This window comes from Gopherus flavomarginatus, chromosome 2, assembly GCF_025201925.1.
Source record: "Gopherus flavomarginatus isolate rGopFla2 chromosome 2, rGopFla2.mat.asm, whole genome shotgun sequence".
NCBI classification, from domain to species: Eukaryota; Metazoa; Chordata; order Testudines; family Testudinidae; genus Gopherus; species Gopherus flavomarginatus.
This window is the reverse complement of record NC_066618.1, coordinates 94,784,804-94,803,256: the sequence shown is the minus strand read 5'-3', so window position 1 is coordinate 94,803,256 and position 18,453 is coordinate 94,784,804. Positions and strand designations below refer to the sequence as shown.

The 18,453-nt window shown below is 42.7% G+C and overlaps 1 protein-coding gene across 2 annotated transcripts in view; it reads left to right on the top strand.

Moving 5' to 3' along the window:
- Window positions 1–18,453, top strand: part of AMPH (amphiphysin) — a 193,252-nt gene that overhangs the window by 72,343 nt on the left and 102,456 nt on the right. For both annotated transcript variants that reach the window (XM_050937702.1, XM_050937701.1), the window contains exon 2: window positions 5,535–5,615. In XM_050937702.1, coding sequence (XP_050793659.1) covers window positions 5,535–5,615 — 81 coding nt within the window. The remainder of the gene's footprint in view (window positions 1–5,534; window positions 5,616–18,453) is intronic.

The window sequence follows — 18,453 nt, the reverse complement described above, 5'->3', positions numbered from 1 at the left end:
ATACTGCTAATCCAAGAAACTGGTGTTTGTTCACTCATTAACCTCTAGTTTTACTATCTGATCAAATTCTGCTTTTACTTTATTCTCAGTACTAATGGGACTTTATGTGGCATGCTGATATCTATATTAATGAGTAGGGCTATCGATTACTTGCAGTTAAATCACGTGATTAACGCAAAAAATTAATCATGACTAAAAAATTTAGTCATGATTAGACGCTGTTTTAATCGCACTGTTAAACAATAGAATACCAACTGAAATGTATTAAATATTTGTTCATGTTTCTACAATTTCAAAAATATTGATTTCAATTACAATACAGAATACAGTGCATAGTGCTCAGTTTATATTATTCGTTTTGATGACATGTATTTGCGCTGTAAAAATGATAAACAAAAGAAATAGTATTTTTCAATTCACCTCCTACAGGTACTGTAGTAAAATCTCTTTATTGTGAAAGTGCAACTTACAAGTGTAGGGTTTTTTTTGTTATGTAACTGCACTCAAAAGAAAACATGTAAAACTTTAGAGCCTACAAGTCCACTCAGTCCTACTTCTTGTTCAGCCAATTGCTAAGAGAAACAAGTTTGTTTATATTTACAGGCGGTAATACTGCCCTCTTCTTCTTTACAATGTCACCAGAAAGTGAAAACAGGCATTTGCATGGCCCTTTTGTAGCCAGCATTGCAAGGTATTTACGTGCCAGATTTGCTAAACATTTGTATGCACCTTCATGCTTCAGCCACTGTTCCAGAGGACATGCTTTCATGCCGATAATGCTCATTGAAAAAATAATGCATTAATTAAATGTGACTCAACTCTCTGGGGGACAATTATATATGCCCTGCTCTGTTTTACCAACATTCTGCCATATATTTCATGTTATAGCAGCCTCGGATGATGACCCAACACATGTTGTTCATTTTAAGAACACTTTCAATGCAAATTTGAAAAATGCAAAGAAGGTACCAATGTAAGATTTCTACAGCCCTTGATCCAAGGTTTAAGAATCTGAAGTGCCTTCCAAAATCTGAGAGGGACGAGGTGTGTGACATGCTTTTAGAAGACTTAAAAGAGCAACACGCTGATGCAGAAACTACAGAAGCCGAACCACCAAAAAAAGAAAATCAACCTTCTGCTGGTGGCATCTGACTCTGATGATGAAAATTAACATGACACTGTTAGTTGGTCCGCACTACTTTAGATCATTACTGAGCAGAACCTGTTATCAGCATGGATGTATATCTTCTGAAATGGTGGTTGAAACATGAAGGGACATATGAATCTTTAGCACATCTGGCATGTAAATATCTTGTGACACCGGCTACAATAGTGCCATATGAACGTCTGTTCTCACTTTCAGGTAACATTGTAAACAGGAAGTGGGCAGCATTATCTCCTGCAAATGTAAACAAACTTGTTTGTCTGAGTGATTGGTTGAAGAAGAAGTCCGATTGAGTTGACTTGTAGGCTCTGCAGTTTTACATTGTTTTATTTTGAATGCAGTTATTTTTTGTACATAATTCTACATTTGTAAGTTCAACTTTCATGATAAAGAGATTGCACTATAGTACTTGTATTAGATGAATTGAAAAATACTATTTCTTTTGTTTTTTAGAGTGCAAATATTTTATATAAAAATAAATATAAAGTGCTAACTATTCACTTTGTATTGTAATTGAAATAAATATATTTGAAAACATTTTTAAAAAAAATGGTATTCTATTGTTTAACAGTGTAGTTAATAACAATTACTTTTTTTTAATCACTTGACAGTCCTATTAAGGAGCTATATCCTGAACCTAGTCAATTAAACATCTCATCAAATATTTTAATAATTTCTTTTGCATCCTTGTTTTTACAAGTTATATGCCTATTTGGTCATCTGCATGTGCAAATTGCTGTTAACCTGAGCAGACCCGGGACTTCCTTTTCCACTGTTCCAAACTCTATGAAGTGGTATCTGTCCTTATATGACATGCCTGTGTGGTTTTGCTTTTGCACCTTTTGTGCCCCTTAGAAAATTGGGTACTTTCTGATTATTTTGTATACTTTTCCTAACATTACATTGCAAACTCTAGTATCTTTTTTTTTAAATTCACTTTTTGCTCATTTATTACCGATTCACATACCAATCTGTTTTAGACTCTTGCTTTGTTTTGTAAATGTACAAAGAGACTCAATGTAATGACTCCTGTTTCTGGAATATCATCATTTTCACCATCAATGCTGTATGTTAATGAAACTATTTTGGTTTTATATTTCATTGAAATTTATGCTCAGAGCTGAGCAACACACTTAGAAAATGGTTGCTCTTATGCCTTGGATGACAGTGCACTCATGATTGCTTCCTGTATTTATTGCAAATGAACCTTCCCCCCCATTTTTTAATGGTATGTCCTTGCTACACATTTTTAATTGGATGCACTTTATTTTTTTCATTGTTTATTAACCTTTCATTTGGTAAATACAGTCTAAAGCAAATACCCACTTTTCTTTATATAGGCAAGTCAATTCCCTGCAATAACCTTGCTTTCACTTGGTTATTACTAATATTCCAAGTAACTGAGTCTCTAAATATTCTACCTGCTAACTTCATGTCCGTATGACTTGGATATATTACTCTGGTCAGTAGTCCGAGCTGTATAGAAAATGTGACTGTCCCATGTGACATTCTTTCATAGATCAAGATATTCTTAAAAATTTTGAATTTTCCCCCTAACTTTGCAATCCCATACCTGGTCCCACTAAAATGTACCTCTCTGGTGCCTCTGGGTCTCCCATGCTCCCTCTCCTATTTGTCTGCAATACCATTTGTTTTCAGGAAAATATGGTTATCCTGAAGAAAGAGAGATTGGATAGATGGTCCAGTGGTGAGGGCTCTAGCGTGGGACTCAGGAGATCCAGTTTTGCATCTTTGTTCTGCTGCAGATTTTGTGTGACTTTGGGCAAGTCATTAAGCTTTTCTATCCCTCAGCTCCCCTTCTGTAAAATTTAAAATAATTATACTTCTCCCATTCCCCTCCTCACAGGTGTGTGGTGAGGATATATACATTAAAAGACTGAGGCACTCAGATACTACAGTAATGTGGGCTATATAATTGCCTTTGGTAGCTGACATGTGGCTGCTTTTATCAGGTTCCCTTCTAGATCTGATTCAAGTGGCTTCATTTGCTCCATCTTTCAAAGATTCAGTTTTCTTCTGTCAACGTGCATAAAGATGTGATGCACAAGAAGTTGGTGAGTGTTTGGTGAGGAAAGTTGATGCTCCCAGCGACCAGTCACAACAGGCTAAAAAAGACCATTGAGATGAACAAAAATCTAAAATGTGCTTAAGACCAGTAAACTACTAGCTTTTTAAATTATTTTCCCCTACTGCCATCTCTTCAGCATCTGCCTATAGTGGAGATGTCAGAAACTACTTTCAGTGGATTAGTGATATCATAATCATTGTGTCACTGTTCAGGGTAGCTGCACCTGTAGTCCACCTCTGTGGTCCAACGAATGCATCTACTCTAGGCCCCTGGCTCATCAGCTGTCACCTCTTTTGGGTGGAGACCTGGACCTTCAATCCTAAGGGTATTTGCAGGCTGCACAGTTCCCTGACTATACTGTGTGAGCCTCAGCAAAAGACAGACTGCCTAAGCAGGCCTGCTTCACTTCTCTTCTCAGAGATGGTACACAGCATGGTTGCCACAGTTAGGTTATCACACAGCTCTATGTAAGCAAGCACATTTATTCTTAAAATGAAAGCATTCAGAGAAAACCTACTAACACAATGGAAGAACCTACACGCATGCTAATAAGCTTTCCATAGATCATCCCAACTCCAATAAGGTCTCTGGCCAGTGAACAGTCCTTCAGACCCTATCTATGGGTTCTCTTGTGGTCACAAGTTCACACAAGCTCAGCTCAGAACAAGCACCATCAGCCTTATGGGGTCTCAGTATTTGAAAGTCCTTCCCTAAGGATTGGGCGATATACCCTCCATTGAACTAGAGGTTCCTGTCTCTTTGCTGGATCAGAAGGAAGGCCCCGAGTCACTTTTAACTTCTGCTTTTTAACCAAAAATCCTTTATTTGTCTATTGGTCCCAGAAAATCCAGTTTGAACCAGTATAGATGAGCTTCTCTTCAGGTGATCGTAGCTCTCTCTGGAGGTTCTCTGAGTGAATTTGCCTAACCACCCACCTAAATCATTTACCTGACCAACCTCCACTTAGTTCCTAGGGGGCTGAGATCCCCCGCCCCCATGGAAATACATACAATCACTCGATAGTACATGAACATTTGCATTTTTAATACAGTGAACTCCTAAAATACTTATTGAATGAAGTTTAAGGTTTGTCAGGATATTGCAGGGTATTGTCATATCTGTCATACATTGCATTCACCTTTATCATTACCAACCATGCTGCACTTCTGTTCTCCTTTACTTGCCCAGTTTTTGTGGCCTCTAACCAGTCCAAGGCATAATTAGTAGAAATTAGAGAGAAGATAATGAGTGGACCAGGTGCATAAAGTACTTGTTTTCTGCAGACTAGGAGATGTTGCTAATTAATTGTTTATATTTCTGCCCGTCCCTGCCATTTGTTCTTGTCCTCTGATATAGGAAACTCTTGAAGATTTTTAGTGGCAGGGCCAACAGCTACATACCGCGGGTAAAATCTTGGCTTCACTGAAGTCAATACAGTTTTACCATTGGTTTCAGTGGTGCCAGGATTTCACTCCGTGTGTGTATATGAATAAATACATTGTGGAGAAATTCCACATTTGGGGGGAAAGAATTAAACTTTTGTTTGGAATATTAAAATAAGTGCTGAGGAGAGAGATTTTAATAATAGAGTGCATATAGGTAGTCAAACAGATGAAAAGTATAGTAGGATTGCATGGTTTTCCAAAATATTACCACATGACTAGCCTTGCTACAAATCAATTATATATAACACTCATAATGAGTACTCTTGAATGAATGGGAGGACTAAATACCAATTCTAGTACAAGTTTAAAATAATTATTATTTGTGATTTTCAGTTTTTCACTCTGTATTTCTTGTTAAGAGCCATACAAATCAGGATCATGTTAATAGTTTAACACAGAGTGAGTCATAAGATGTAGAAGAGGTCTATGAATTTTTATTTTTGCTCCATCACACTTTGACTGAAGCTGATGGTTCCAGAAAATCTTTCTTTCTTTGAACCTTTGGGTTATTTCAGTGTCAGAAATATGTATTGCTTCATAAAAAGAGAGCAAGCACTCCACACATTCTCCTCCCCCCCCAGCGTTGTAGAGTTTTGTCTCTATAATCTTCCTTTATTTTTTGCAAAGGTAGTAGTATCATATATGTACTCTGGAGACAAGTTGTATATTATAGTGCATACCACAGCTAAAAAGTAAAATGCCATTAAAACATAACAGCAGCTCTGGTGAGAACAGAGGCAGTTAAAGTCACGACGTTGTTCTACTGTGACTCTTAAATATTCTCCTTACTAGACATAATGCAATTATTCTTTTTTCCCCCTTCTTTCCAATTTAGGTACTTCAAAAGCTGGGGAAAGCTGATGAAACAAAAGATGAACAGTTTGAAGAATATGTTCAAAACTTCAAACGACAAGAGGTCAGTTACTTGTTTGGTTTGTATATCATGAAAAAATTGGGGTGTATTTGAATTCATTGATTGTGATGAACATGCTTTCGGGCAACTGGTCAGACACATTGTATGAAGATTTACAGCCAGGACCGGCGCCAGGGTTTCTCACACCCTAGGCGCACAGCCATTTCGCCGCCCCGCGAGCCGCTCCCGCGGCTTCGGTGGAGCTGCCGCAGCCATTTCTGCGGAAGGTCCATTGGTCCGCGGCTCCAGTGGAGCTGCCGCAGCCGTGCGGGACAAGCGGACAGTCCGCAGGCATGCCTGCGGCAGCTCCACCGGAGCCACGGACCAATGGACCCTCTGCAGACATGACTGCGGCAGGTCCACCGGAGCCACCTGCCTCCCCCTCCGGCAAATTGCCGCTCCCTAATAATGCTGGCGCCCTAGGCGATTGCCTAAGCCGCCTCAATGCAAGCGCTGGCCCTGTTTACAGCTAAAGGATTGCATCCAGCAGTCTTCCTGTAAACAAAACTCAGTTCAAGTTTTGCTTGCAAAGGGATTGCAGGCTTGGGCCCAACATTTGTAATAAAGGACCAGGTTCTGATTTCATGCAACACCATTCTGAAGCTGAAGGCACTCTCTTGAACACAATGTAACTCACTGGAGTGACTGTGGATGTACAACAGTGTAACTGAGAACAGAATCTGACCCAAATTAATACTGCAAATGCAAACCTGTAGCTGTATTTTAGAAAGGGGAGACATATTTGTGTGATTTCTTTGCTTGTTTTCTTGGCTGTATTAGACTTAGTAGTTGTCAAAGTCTGAAGTTGAACATGAACGTTATAGACTATAGTGTGTATTCTTCCTGAACTGCCCTCTTGATGTATTAATAATACTAATTATTATTATTGTAAATATTAATGTCACGACAGTGCCCAGGCAGCCAATCAAGATTGGGGCTTCATTGTGCTAGGTGCTGTCGGTACACATATGATGACATGCTGTCTGTCCCAAAGACCTTATTATCTACGCCGCTTACAATGTACTCTAAATTCTAACCTCTATTACTCCTTGCTGTACTGATCAGAGGTGACTAATTATACTGAATTCCATGGCAGCTTTCTAGTGTGAATTAATGCCCATTAAGAATTAGATAAATTCTACCAAGATTGTTTCATTTGTTAAGTAAGATAAGTGTGAATCCAGGTCTCCAGAGGTTTAACCATAGTCTTTCTGTCCTTTCCTTTGCATGCGGTTTAGCTCACATATAAAGACACTCAAATAGTTAAGGCCCAAGAAGTTATATTTCTCGATCTGTTGTTGAATGTACTCGAGATACAAAAGATCTGTTTTATTCTTCTAAAATGTTTCATATGTAAGTGAAAATAACAAATTTATTTTTTTAAAAGTTCATCTGTATCAAGATGTTTTCTATAAAAACAACCCCATTAGAAATGAGCTAACATGGTGAAATGGCCACATTAAATGAGAAGCCGTGAGGGACTGACTTGTATCTCCATCACCTCTGGTTGTTCATACCCCCTCTTACAACCCAGAAACTCACTCGTGGGAGATGTAACTAGGACTGGGGGAGCATCAGGGTTGGTCCTTCACATTTTAGTATGGCACTGAAAATTGGCTTTGGGAGCATGAGACTGTCCATGTTTGTGATTCCTACCCTGAATCAGTCCCTCCCCATGCCACTCACTGGTGTATCTCCCAGGCCTGGTCTACACTACTCGTTTATACCGAATTTAGCAGCGTTAAACTGAATTAACCCTGCACCCATCCACACAACGAAGCCCTTTATTTCGATATAAAGGGCTCTTAAAACCGATTTCTGTACTCCTCCCCGACGAGGGGAGTAGCGCTGAAATTGGTATTGCCATTTTGAATTAGAGTTAGTGTGGCTGCAATTCGACAGTATTGGCCTCTGGGATTGGCCTATCCCACAGTGCACCATTGTGTCCACTCTGGACAGCAATCTGAACTCGGATGCACTGGCCAGGTAGACAGGAAAAACCCCACCAACTTTTGAATTTCATTTCGTGTTTGCCCAGCGTGGAGAGCTCACCAGCACAGGTGACCATGCAGAGCTCATCAGCACAAGTAACTATGCAGTCTGAGAATTGAAAAAGTGCTCCAGCATGGACTGCACAGGAGGTACTGGATCTGATCGTTATATAGGGAGAGGATTCCGTGCTGACAGAACTCCGTTCCAAAAGACGAAATGGAAATTTTTTCAAATGTTTTTTCAAGGTCATGATGGAGAGAGGCCACACCAGGGACTCAGTACCATGCCGGGTTAAAGTTAAGGAGCTCAGACAAGCCTACCAGAAAACCAAAGAAGCAAACGGAAGGTCCGGGGCAGGGCCGAAAACATGCAGCTTCTACGCTGAGCTGCATGCAATTCTCGGGGGGGTCCGCCACCACTACCCCACCCCTGTCCGTGGATTCCGAGGTGGGGGTGGTAATCTCAGCCATGCCTGAGGATTCTGCGGACGGGGAAGATAAGGAGGAGGAAGAAGAGGATGAGTTTGCAGAGAGCACACAGCACTTCATTCTCCCCAATAGCCAGGAGCTTTTTCTCACCCTGACGGAATTACCCTCCCAGCCCACCCAAGCCACTATCCCAGACAATGAAGCCATGGAAGGGACCTCTGGTGAGTGTATCTTTTGTAAATATAAAACATGGTTTAAAAGCAAGCGTTTTTTAATGATTAATTTGCCCTGAGGACTTGGGATGCATTCGCGGCCAGTACAGTTATTAGAAAAGTCTGTTAACATGTCTGGAGATGGAGTGGAAATCCTCCAGAGACATCTCCATGAAGCTCTCCTGGAGGTACTCCCAAACCCTTTACAGAAGGTTTCTGGGCAGGGCAGCCTTATTCCGTCCTCCATGGTAGGACACTTGACCACGCCATGCATGTAGCAAGTAATCTGGTATCATTGCATGATAAAGCCTAGCTGCATAAGGTCCCGGTGTTTGCTGGCATTCAAGCAACATCCGTTCTTTATCTCGCTGTGTTATCCTCAGGAGAGTGATATCATTCATGGTAACCTGGTTGAAATTAAGGAATTTAATTAAGGGGACAGAGATGGCCATTCCTACTGGGCTGTTTGCCTGTGGCTTAAAAGAAATCCTTCCCTGCAGGTAGCCAAGCAGGGGGGTGGGGTGTGATTGGCGCTGAGCTTTTTCACGCTTGGCTAGCAGGGATCTTCCCTGCTACCAGCCACACGGTGGAGGGCGGGGGAGGTGGGTGTTTAGCAGTGATTTTCCATGATACTAGCCACGCAGTGGGGAGAGGGGTAAAGCAATCATCCCAGAGAATTGGATGGGGGGGGGGCGTATCTGCTGCTGCATGTTAACAGGAAAGAAGCAGCACTCAATGGGCTTTGCTTGCTATTTGGTAAAGGAGGGCGCTGGATATAAGAAGGGTGCAGAAGCCAAAAGACAGTGGCTTACCATGGCTGCATGCAAGCCTAATTCTGCTGCCCGGACCTGCGTCTGTGAGATCTCTAACACCAGAGCCGCAGGCACTCAATATTAAGATGCAAAATGCGACCTTGTAGTGAGATCACATGTGCTATGTAAGGTGAATAATGTTGTTCACTGTGAAAGAGTATAACCATTGTTCTGTAAAATGTATCTTTTAAAATACTTCTCTCCTTTTTTCCCCTCCCTCATGCAGCTGCAAATTTTTCAAGCCTCCCTACTCCATCCCGAAGGCTATCTCAGATAAGGTGTTGGAAAAAAAAGACGCGAGACAAAATGTTCTCGGAAATCATGGAAGTGACCCTCAATGAAAGAGCTCATCTGAATGAGTGGAAGGACGTGGTATCAAATTACAGGAGAGATGCCAGTGAACATGAGGACGGGAGGGACCAACGTGAGGACAGGAGAGATACTCGAGATGAGAGGTGGCGGCAGGAGGATGAGAGGTGGCGGGGTGCAACTCTGGGCCCGCTGCGTGATCAAACTGACATGCTCCGGCGTCTGGTGGAGCTTCAGGAACAGCAGCAGGATCACAGAGTGCCGCTGCAGCCCCTGTTTAACCACCCTCACCTCTCACCATGTTCCATATCCTCCTCACCCAGACGTGTAAGAACGCATGGGGGGAGGCTCCGTGCACCTGCCCACTCCACCCCAGTGGACAGCCCAACCAAAAGGCTGTCATTATTTTGAAATTTTTTTAGTGGCCTTTTCCTTCCCTTCTATCCTCCTCCCAAACCCCACCCGGGCTACCTTGTCATTTCTCTCCCTCTTTTTATAATGACTTTTTAATAAAGAATACATGCTTTATAAATGATAGTGACTTTATTTCCTTAAGCAAGCTGTAATCGAAGGAGGAGGGTGGGTTGCTTACAGGGAATGAGTCAATCAAGGGGGGAGGTTCAACAAGGGGAAACAAACACAGAAGTCACACCGTACCCTGGCCCGTGATGAAACTGGTTTTCAAAGCTTCTCTGATGCGCACCACTTCCTGGTGTGCTCTTCCAATCGCCCTGGTGTCTGGCTGCGCGTAATCAGCGGCCAGGTGATTTGCCCCAGCCTCCCACCCTGCCGTAAAAGTCTCCCCCTTACTCTCACAGAGATTGTGGAACACACAGCAAGCAGCAATAACAAAGGGGACATTGGTTTGGCTGAGGTCTGAGCGAGTCAGTAATGTGCACTAGCGCGCCTTTAAACGACCAAATGTACATTCTACCACCATTATGCACTTGTTCAGCCTGTAGTTGAACAACTCCTGATTACTGTCCAGGCTGCCTGTGTATGGCTTCATGAGCCATGGCATCAAGGGGTAGACTGGGTCACCCAGGATAACTACAGGCATTTCAACATCCCCAACTGTTATTTTCTGGTCTGGGAAGTAATTCCCTTGCTGCAGCCGTTTAAACAGAGTAGTGTTTCTGAAGATGCGAGTGTCATGAACCCTTCCTGGCCATCCCACATGGATGTTGGTGAAACGTCCCTTGTGATCCACCAGTGCTTGCAGCACCATGGAAAAGTACCCCTTGCGGTTTATGTAGTGGGTGCCCTGGTGCTCCGGTGCCAAGATAGGGATATGGGTTCCATCTATTGTCCCATCACAGTTAGGGAATCCCATTGCAGCAAAGCCATCCACTATGACCTGCACATTTCCCAGAGGCACTACCTTTCATAGCAGCAGCTTAGTGATTGCTTTGGCTACTTGCATCACAGCAGCCCTCACAGTAGATTTGCCCATTCCAAATTGATTCCCGACTGACCGGTAGCTGTCTGGTGTTGCAAGCTTCCAGAAGGCTATTGCCACTCGCTTCTCAACTGTGAGGGCTGCTCTCATCTTGGTATTCTGGCGTTTCAGGGCAGGGGAAAGCAAGTCACAAAGTTCCATGAAAGTGCCCTTACGCATGCGAAAGTTTCGCAGCCACTGGGAATCTTCCCACACCTGCAACACTATGCGGTCCCACCAGTCTGTGCTTGTTTCCCGGGGCCAAAATTGACATTCAATGGCTAGAACCTGCCTCATTACCAGCAGGATCTCCAAAGCGCAGGGGCCCGCAGTTTGAGAGAATTCTGTGTCCATGTCCTCATCACTCTCGTCGCCGCGCTGCCGTAGCCGCCTCTTCCTCGCCTGGTTTTGCAGATCCTGGTTCAGCATAGACTGCACAAGAATGCGCGAGGTGTTTACAACGTCCATGATTGCTGTCTTGAGCTCAGCAGGGTCCATGCTTGCTGTGCTATGGCGTTTGCTCAGTTCACCCAGGAAAATAGGCACGAAATGGTTGTCTGCAGCTTTCAGGGAGGGAGGGGTGAGGCTGTACCCAGAACCACCCACGACAATGTTTTTTGCCCCATCAGGCACTGGGATTTCAACCCAGAATTCCAAGGGGCGGAGGATAGCTATGGGATAGCTACCCACAGTACAACGCTCCAGAAATCGACACTAGCCTGGGTACATGGACGCACACCGCTGAATTAATGTGCTTAGCGTGGCCGCGTGCACTTGACTTTATACAATGTGTTTTTAAAAAACCAGTTTCTGGAAAATCAGAATAATCCCGTAGTGTAGACATACCCCCTAGGTTGACCAGATGTCCCGATTTTATAGGGACAGTCCCGATTTTTGGGTCTTTTTCTTATGTAGGCTCCTATTACCCCCTACCCCAGTCCCACTTGCTGTCTAATACCCCCATACAGACACTGCTCATTCCTCCCTGACCTCACTTACTCCAGGCTGGCCAGCCCCAGCTGGGCTCCTGCTCAGTGTCCTTGCAATTAGTGGAGGGTGGTGCAGAGAGCCACTGAGGTAAAGGATTTGCACTCCTCTCTCCCTGAGACCCTGGAGCAATGGAGGCTTCAGGAATTGCTTGGCCAGGTGGATCATCACTTCTCCATCCCTCCATTCAAGGGAAGGGAGGCAGTAGCAGTCACTGTTCTGGGAGGGTGGTTCTTCGCTCACCTTCCTGAGACCCGGAGGGAGATGGAAGTACCATGAGCCACTGGGCCCAAAGCAGAGAGCAGTGCTGGGAGCTGCTGGGCCATGCAAGGATCTTGTATTTTTAACAGGGACATTTACATTAACATGGGACATTTTTCTACTTCCTCTTCTGTAGCTGCTTATTGTTGAGTGGGGAGCCATAATCATTTTAGTTGCATGGCAATTAATTGTGATGTCAAAAAGAGAGGTATATGTTTTCTCTTTAGTTGGAGCAAAGGTGAGAGGAATGAGGCCCTGTTAAGAAACAAAGTTCCTGTAAGATGTAATTTTTAGCCAAATAACTCTAGTAATAGAAGGAGAATTAAGAAGGAAGATGAAAGGATGGGGGGAATCTCCTATTTCAGCAAAATTTTGTCTCAAAATAATTTGTTTTTGAAGAATTTGCTGTAGTGGTATTTTCCTGCTGGGAAGTCTTGCTCTGGGGAAACAAGGCTGATGATGCTAATTTTATTTATCTTCTCAGTCTTTGGTGGACAGTCAGTAAATAATGAGCAGTCATGGGCACAGCAGACTCTAGATAGCACTAAATCAGGACATAACCATAACATAGGGCAAGGGATTGAACTGAGAGGGAAAGGATTAGCATTCCTCTTCTAATCTCCACCCACACAATAAGCCCTGCCCACATGATGTTCCAAATTGACATCATTTTGAGTAGATAGTGCAGATGTTCAAAATTTGATCATGCATGCTCTCTGAGCTCGATTGGGCTCCTTGGGCTTCATTCCCCCTCAGTGGGGTTCAGATGTACCAATAGGCTCTGCTTGGTTCCTGGTGCTTGATTATGGAAAAACAAAAACCTGTCCATTTGCATAGGTCTTCATAATATGCCTCCTCTTGGTTTGTCCTTGCTTTGATCAACAGTGAAATAGTTGACAAAGTTCAGATATAAAATATTATCATTGTGCATCTGAATTAACACCCATTCTGATGAATGTAGCATTTCTCAGCTTTCAAAGCAGCTCAACCAAACCTCCTTGTCAGAGAACATTTTAAGGGAAATTCCAAACTTCACTTAAAATCTATGACTAGCAACTTGGCCCAATAATGCATCCATCTGATTCCCAGCTGTGCCCTAGGGCTGCATTTGAGTTCTGGGGAAATTGTCCCTTCAGCTTTGCTTCCCCTCTGAGGTATTTGCAGCCACTGGTGCCCATGCAGGCTTCAGCGAGAGAGCCAAATTGAGAAATGCCAGAGGATAAAAGAAAGGTCTGTTTCACTTTCTCCCTCCCTTATCACGTGTCTCACTGGGGGAGCTTGATGAGTTCTGTGGGCAGAATGCAGTCCATATCTCTACTTATCCAGGCAGGATCATCTCACCCCTCTTCCCTAACAGGAAAGAACTTGCTCCAGGGGCAAGCAACTTTCCTTCCTCCCCTGCCTCTATCTATGTTAGAGGCATGAAGCCAGATGGAAGATTGTGCCTGGGTTCCTATAGCCTACATTAGCGGCCATGCCTCTGATGGCCCTACCCATCCATTTTCCCCATAAACCGCAGATGGCCAGCGCTGGACACAGCACCATTCTCCAGTGCCCACTTTGTTTCCATAAGCAGGCACCAGGAATCTCAAGCAAGGGATCTCTTCTTGGCCCACCATTTATTTACGTCTAACCCTTAGCCCACATTTTATAAGGCTAGAATGTTCCTCAGTGAACATCAGCCCAAATTCAAGCTAGTGTAACTACTAAAAGTAAATGTGGCTATCTCCTCTGATGGTCGAAGACCCAGTGTTTCCAGCTAGGGAAGATGTTAACTGAAAGAATGGCCTTCTCAATACACTGGCCCTTCACAGATAGCCAGTTCCAGGAAGACATCACCTCAGTCCCCTTTGTGGGCATGAAGATTCTCAGGTGGCAACAGACCACCTCACCTGCTGGAAAAAAAAAAAAGATCAGTTATGACACCCTAAGCTCCTGCACATGCTGGCAATGCTAACATTTCTTCCAGGATTGTGTTAGTGTTAATAATGGCTTAAAGAAGAAGAAAAATCACTTTTCTCTCTTTCTGGATAATTTTTCTTATCAGAACTCTGTACAGAGAGAGTTGAAACTAACCACGGAATCATATGGTTTCTGGAATATGTTGGATTCATAATAAACACAGACACATGGTACCAGAGAAGTCAATCAAAGGGCTGGGCTGAGGAAGAATACTATCTGGTACAAAGTCTTGTTTCAGACGAATATTAACTGAAAATGGCCACAAAAACCATAAACAGAAACAAAAATCCAGTTACTATTGGAGCCTATTGGGAATTCTGATCTCAGACACAGACATGCTTCAGTGAACTAGAGTGCATAGAAGGCCTGTCCAGTATTATTTGTTATTCCTTCCACATCCATTGGCAGAGATCACAGTCCCATTGTAAATTCTCCCCTCCCTCAACTGGTGAATGCGGAGAATCAGATATTTTTAAGAGATTAACTGATTGGCAAACCAGGCAGAGGGCTCTTTAGGTCAGAGGCCAACTGGGGATAATGGAGGAAGGTTCATTTAGATCCCATTTCAATCCAGGAAATGGGTACCAGAGACAGAGCACAGCATCCACCAGCTAGAACATAGTGATTCCTGAGGTTGGAGCTACAGAGTACTATTTAAAGTTGAAGAGGTGGCACAGATATCCTGCCTGACCTTCTACCTCTCTCAGGAACCCTTCTTCCCCCGCCCCCCCACCAGCAGCCTGGACCCCAGGCACATGAGTCCACCCACTCATCCCCTCAAACTTTGAGTGAGTGGCATTATGACCTGACAATTTTGGACCAGATCCCCCACTCCCATTCAAAGTGGTCAGGCTGTGGTGTCTCCCCACTGCTCCACAGCCTATGCACCGAGGTCTCAGGGCACTGCTGCTTCCATGCATAACAGACTTGTTTTGGTCATGACATTTTTGTAAATAAGCGAGGAAGAACATGATCAGCCCTATCCTAGAGAGAAAATCAACTTCTATCCTTGGCAGAGCAAAGTTTCCTATCTTTGTATGTACTGCCCATAAAGGAGGACATGAACACCAATCCTTACATGACTAAGGATTGGATTAAGCAGAGTGGAACCTGCAGCCAGAAGTATCCTCTCTCATTGTAAGTCAGTTTAATCAACTGATGATTCATCTTCTTGCAACTTGGTAACAGCTGTAAAGTGCCCTGTCAAGATCTGCGTAGTGAATGACCTTTCATAGGACTGGGCAGTGTCTTTGCTCTGTGCCTCTCCACCTTCATCACTGCTCTCCAGGACAGTATAAAAGTAGGGATGTACTGTTTTCCTTTCTGGCTGAAGAACCTAGCACTGGACTTTTTGAAATCTCTGTCTCATGGAAGAGATCTATGGTTGCAAAAAACTGTTCTTGATCTTGGACCAGACAGGTTCAAAATGAATACTTGGATGAAGTGATTTCACTCTCCTAGACCCAAAAAGGAATTAAAAAAAATTATAAAAGGAAGTAAAAAAAAATTATAACTTACTCTGTTGGTTGGCACAAAGTCCATTATCTAGCTACCGTAGTAAACAAATGAAACATAGCCTTGAGTTCCATCAGAAGGACTTTAATGTGGGTGTATAAGAATATCCAAGCAAAAAGGCCAAGTTTCTGTTATCAGCATGCTCAAGAAAAGGAATCCCAACATTAAATGTTTCCTTGGGGCAACAACCCTTTTTCACAAGCTCACAGAAAACTGCCGTGGGACATCATTCTGCTCCATACAGCACTACCCAGACCCCTGCTGGAGGTGTCACTATACTTTCTATCCATTAAAATAGGTGTGCCAATAGCTACTATTTCCAATCAGATGAGTTTTTGAAGTTGGGTCTCCTCAGAGAAGACTTCCAGTATACTAGTTTTAACGCAGAGAAGCAGTTCTCACAACTGTCGCAGCATTCATTCTCAAAATGGATGGAAGAAATAATCTTCTTTTCATTAAGCATCAAAGTCAGTCCTTTGGAGCACTGACAGACTCAGGAAAGGAAGTTGTCTCCCCTGTACTGAGATCTGCTAGGCAGCCTCATTGCCATCAATATATACGTTCATCAAAATCTACATATGGGTCATCCAGTCTTTAGCCAAGGCCATTTCTTGTTTGCAGCATTGTTGTAGTGGTGTCAGATCCAGGACATTAGAGAGACAAGGTGGGTGAGATAATATCTTTTTATTGGAGCAGCTTCTGTTGGAGAGAGAGACAAGCTTTTGAGCTACACAGAGCTCTTCTTCAGGTTCAGATTCAGCAAGATACTTAACCATGTGAGTATCACCACATGCTTAATTTTAGTAATCTGCTATGCACCTTGATGAAACAAAGCTGTTGTTGAACAAAAAAGTCAACTGTATGGTGTGTCTGGAGGCACTTTGAACTGAGCTCCCCTGTGCCCCCCCAAATTTCATCTGATTTAGGATCCCTGAGAATCCTGAATTCCTTCAGATTTACCCACCACCATTCACCTCTTGACTGAGGACTACAGAATAGAAGCCTCTTTGTGGCCTATCAAACCAGCTGTTGAATTGGCCAGATGAATCACTACAGGCTAACATGAGTCAGTTCATTTTTTGCAGGCACAGAGCAGGCTGTCTTTACATAGTTTCCAAGTCCTATGAATCAGAAGAAGCTGGATACCAGAACTGACCCAGGATCTCTTCGCACAGAGCAACGAGATTTGGATTTTAAACAATACATAAAACATATTTATATCTTATCTTTATTTTGATATGCAAACAAGAAAACTGCCCATCTCACAAGGAAGTTGTCACTATTAAACAGAACTCATGTACTGTGAATAGGTTCGTATAGAACACAGAATTTTCTGTATACTAAAAGATAGCAATTCCTGAAGCTTTATTTCTTCCTTTCTGCACAAGCTAATTGTGAACATGCCTAGCCTTTTAATCAAGCCTAAAGTAAAAATAACAAGTGTCAAATCTTGCATGTTCCTCTCTCAGGCAAAAATATCACTGATTCTAGTGGGAGTTTGTACTAATAAACATGATGAAGGCTTTGGGCCTAAATTTTTTCTCTGCTCTATTGTTCAAGCAAGTGCATCTTGCACTTAATTTTTATTTTCTCTTTATTTTCTGATCCCAGTCTCATGGAAAGAATTTATTACTTGCTGACTAATATTATGCAAAGTTAAACCGCGATTCCCTTGTCGCTAAGTGTATTCTAATCAGAATAATGCCAGCATTATAATTCATAACAGATCAATATTCTGTTTAATGTCTCCTGTGCATCTTTATCTTTAATTGCTCAGTTGCTCCATCAGTATGTGAGACCATTTGTGTTTTGTTTTCCATTGCAGAAGTTACAGGTATTTCCATTAGGCTGTAAATAAAACATAGCCTATCCACCACTCACTGTTAGAAAATAAAATGTTGCCAGGATGAAAATTAAGTAGAATGTCTAGTGTTCCGGTTGTTGGTTTATAAAATTATGAGAAAATAAAGAGGCTTTTCTTCACTGAGCAAAGCTTGCTCCTTTAGTTGATTTAGAAAATTCACATTATACACGTGAGGGACAGGTTGGGGCAGTTGCTGTTCTTGGCTGGTGTATATATTATGGGATCCCCAAAAAGTCCCTAGTTGGTCTATTCTTTGGGTTGGGGGCCGATGTGTGTGGGGGGAATGTTAGATCCTCAGTTAGTGTAACTCGGTGTTGTGCCATTGACTACACTGGAGCTACGGTGGTTTACATCAGCAGAGGATCTAGCTCCAAGTTTCCATTCACGTGCTTTATGCTACCATTTGTTGTTGCTGCTGCCACCATGTGATAAGAAAATGCACTCAAACAAATCATTTGGTGAAAGTATGAGGGCCCGATCCTTGTCTGATGAAAAAGCAATGTAGCTACACTGATTTACACCAGCTGTGAATCTGGTTCTTAACCCACAATTTTTATTAAGAGAATGAAGAGTAACAAACTATCACCTGGTAGCTAACTAAGGGTCCTTGTGGCCCTTTTCTCAGTATCAGTCAGAGACTAAAAGGTATGAAGGCGAAGGAGGGCACCAATATGTACTCTAGTCACCTGGAATTAATCTGAACTGAAATTCTACAGCAACCTTTGTTTTGTTGGAATGCCTGGGCACTCCACCTATAGATCTTAAATCTGTACTGCATCATGATGAGGGTAGAGCCCATTTCACACTCACTCCTGTGGTTGGGCTTGGGAGGGAAAAAGGGGCCAGTCAAAAAACAAGATTTTTCAAAGCTGCCAGAGTGATTTAGAAGTCTAATTCCCATTAACTTGTATTATTCCCTTACAGTTTTGAAAATCTCAGCATAAAACTGCAGAGAACTTGTGACACTTAGTATTTTGTGAGAAAAATGTGTGATTTACATGTGGGTTCCCATATCTCTGTCTGTTAATATAGCCTTCTTTCCTAAAACAGAGTGATGCCAA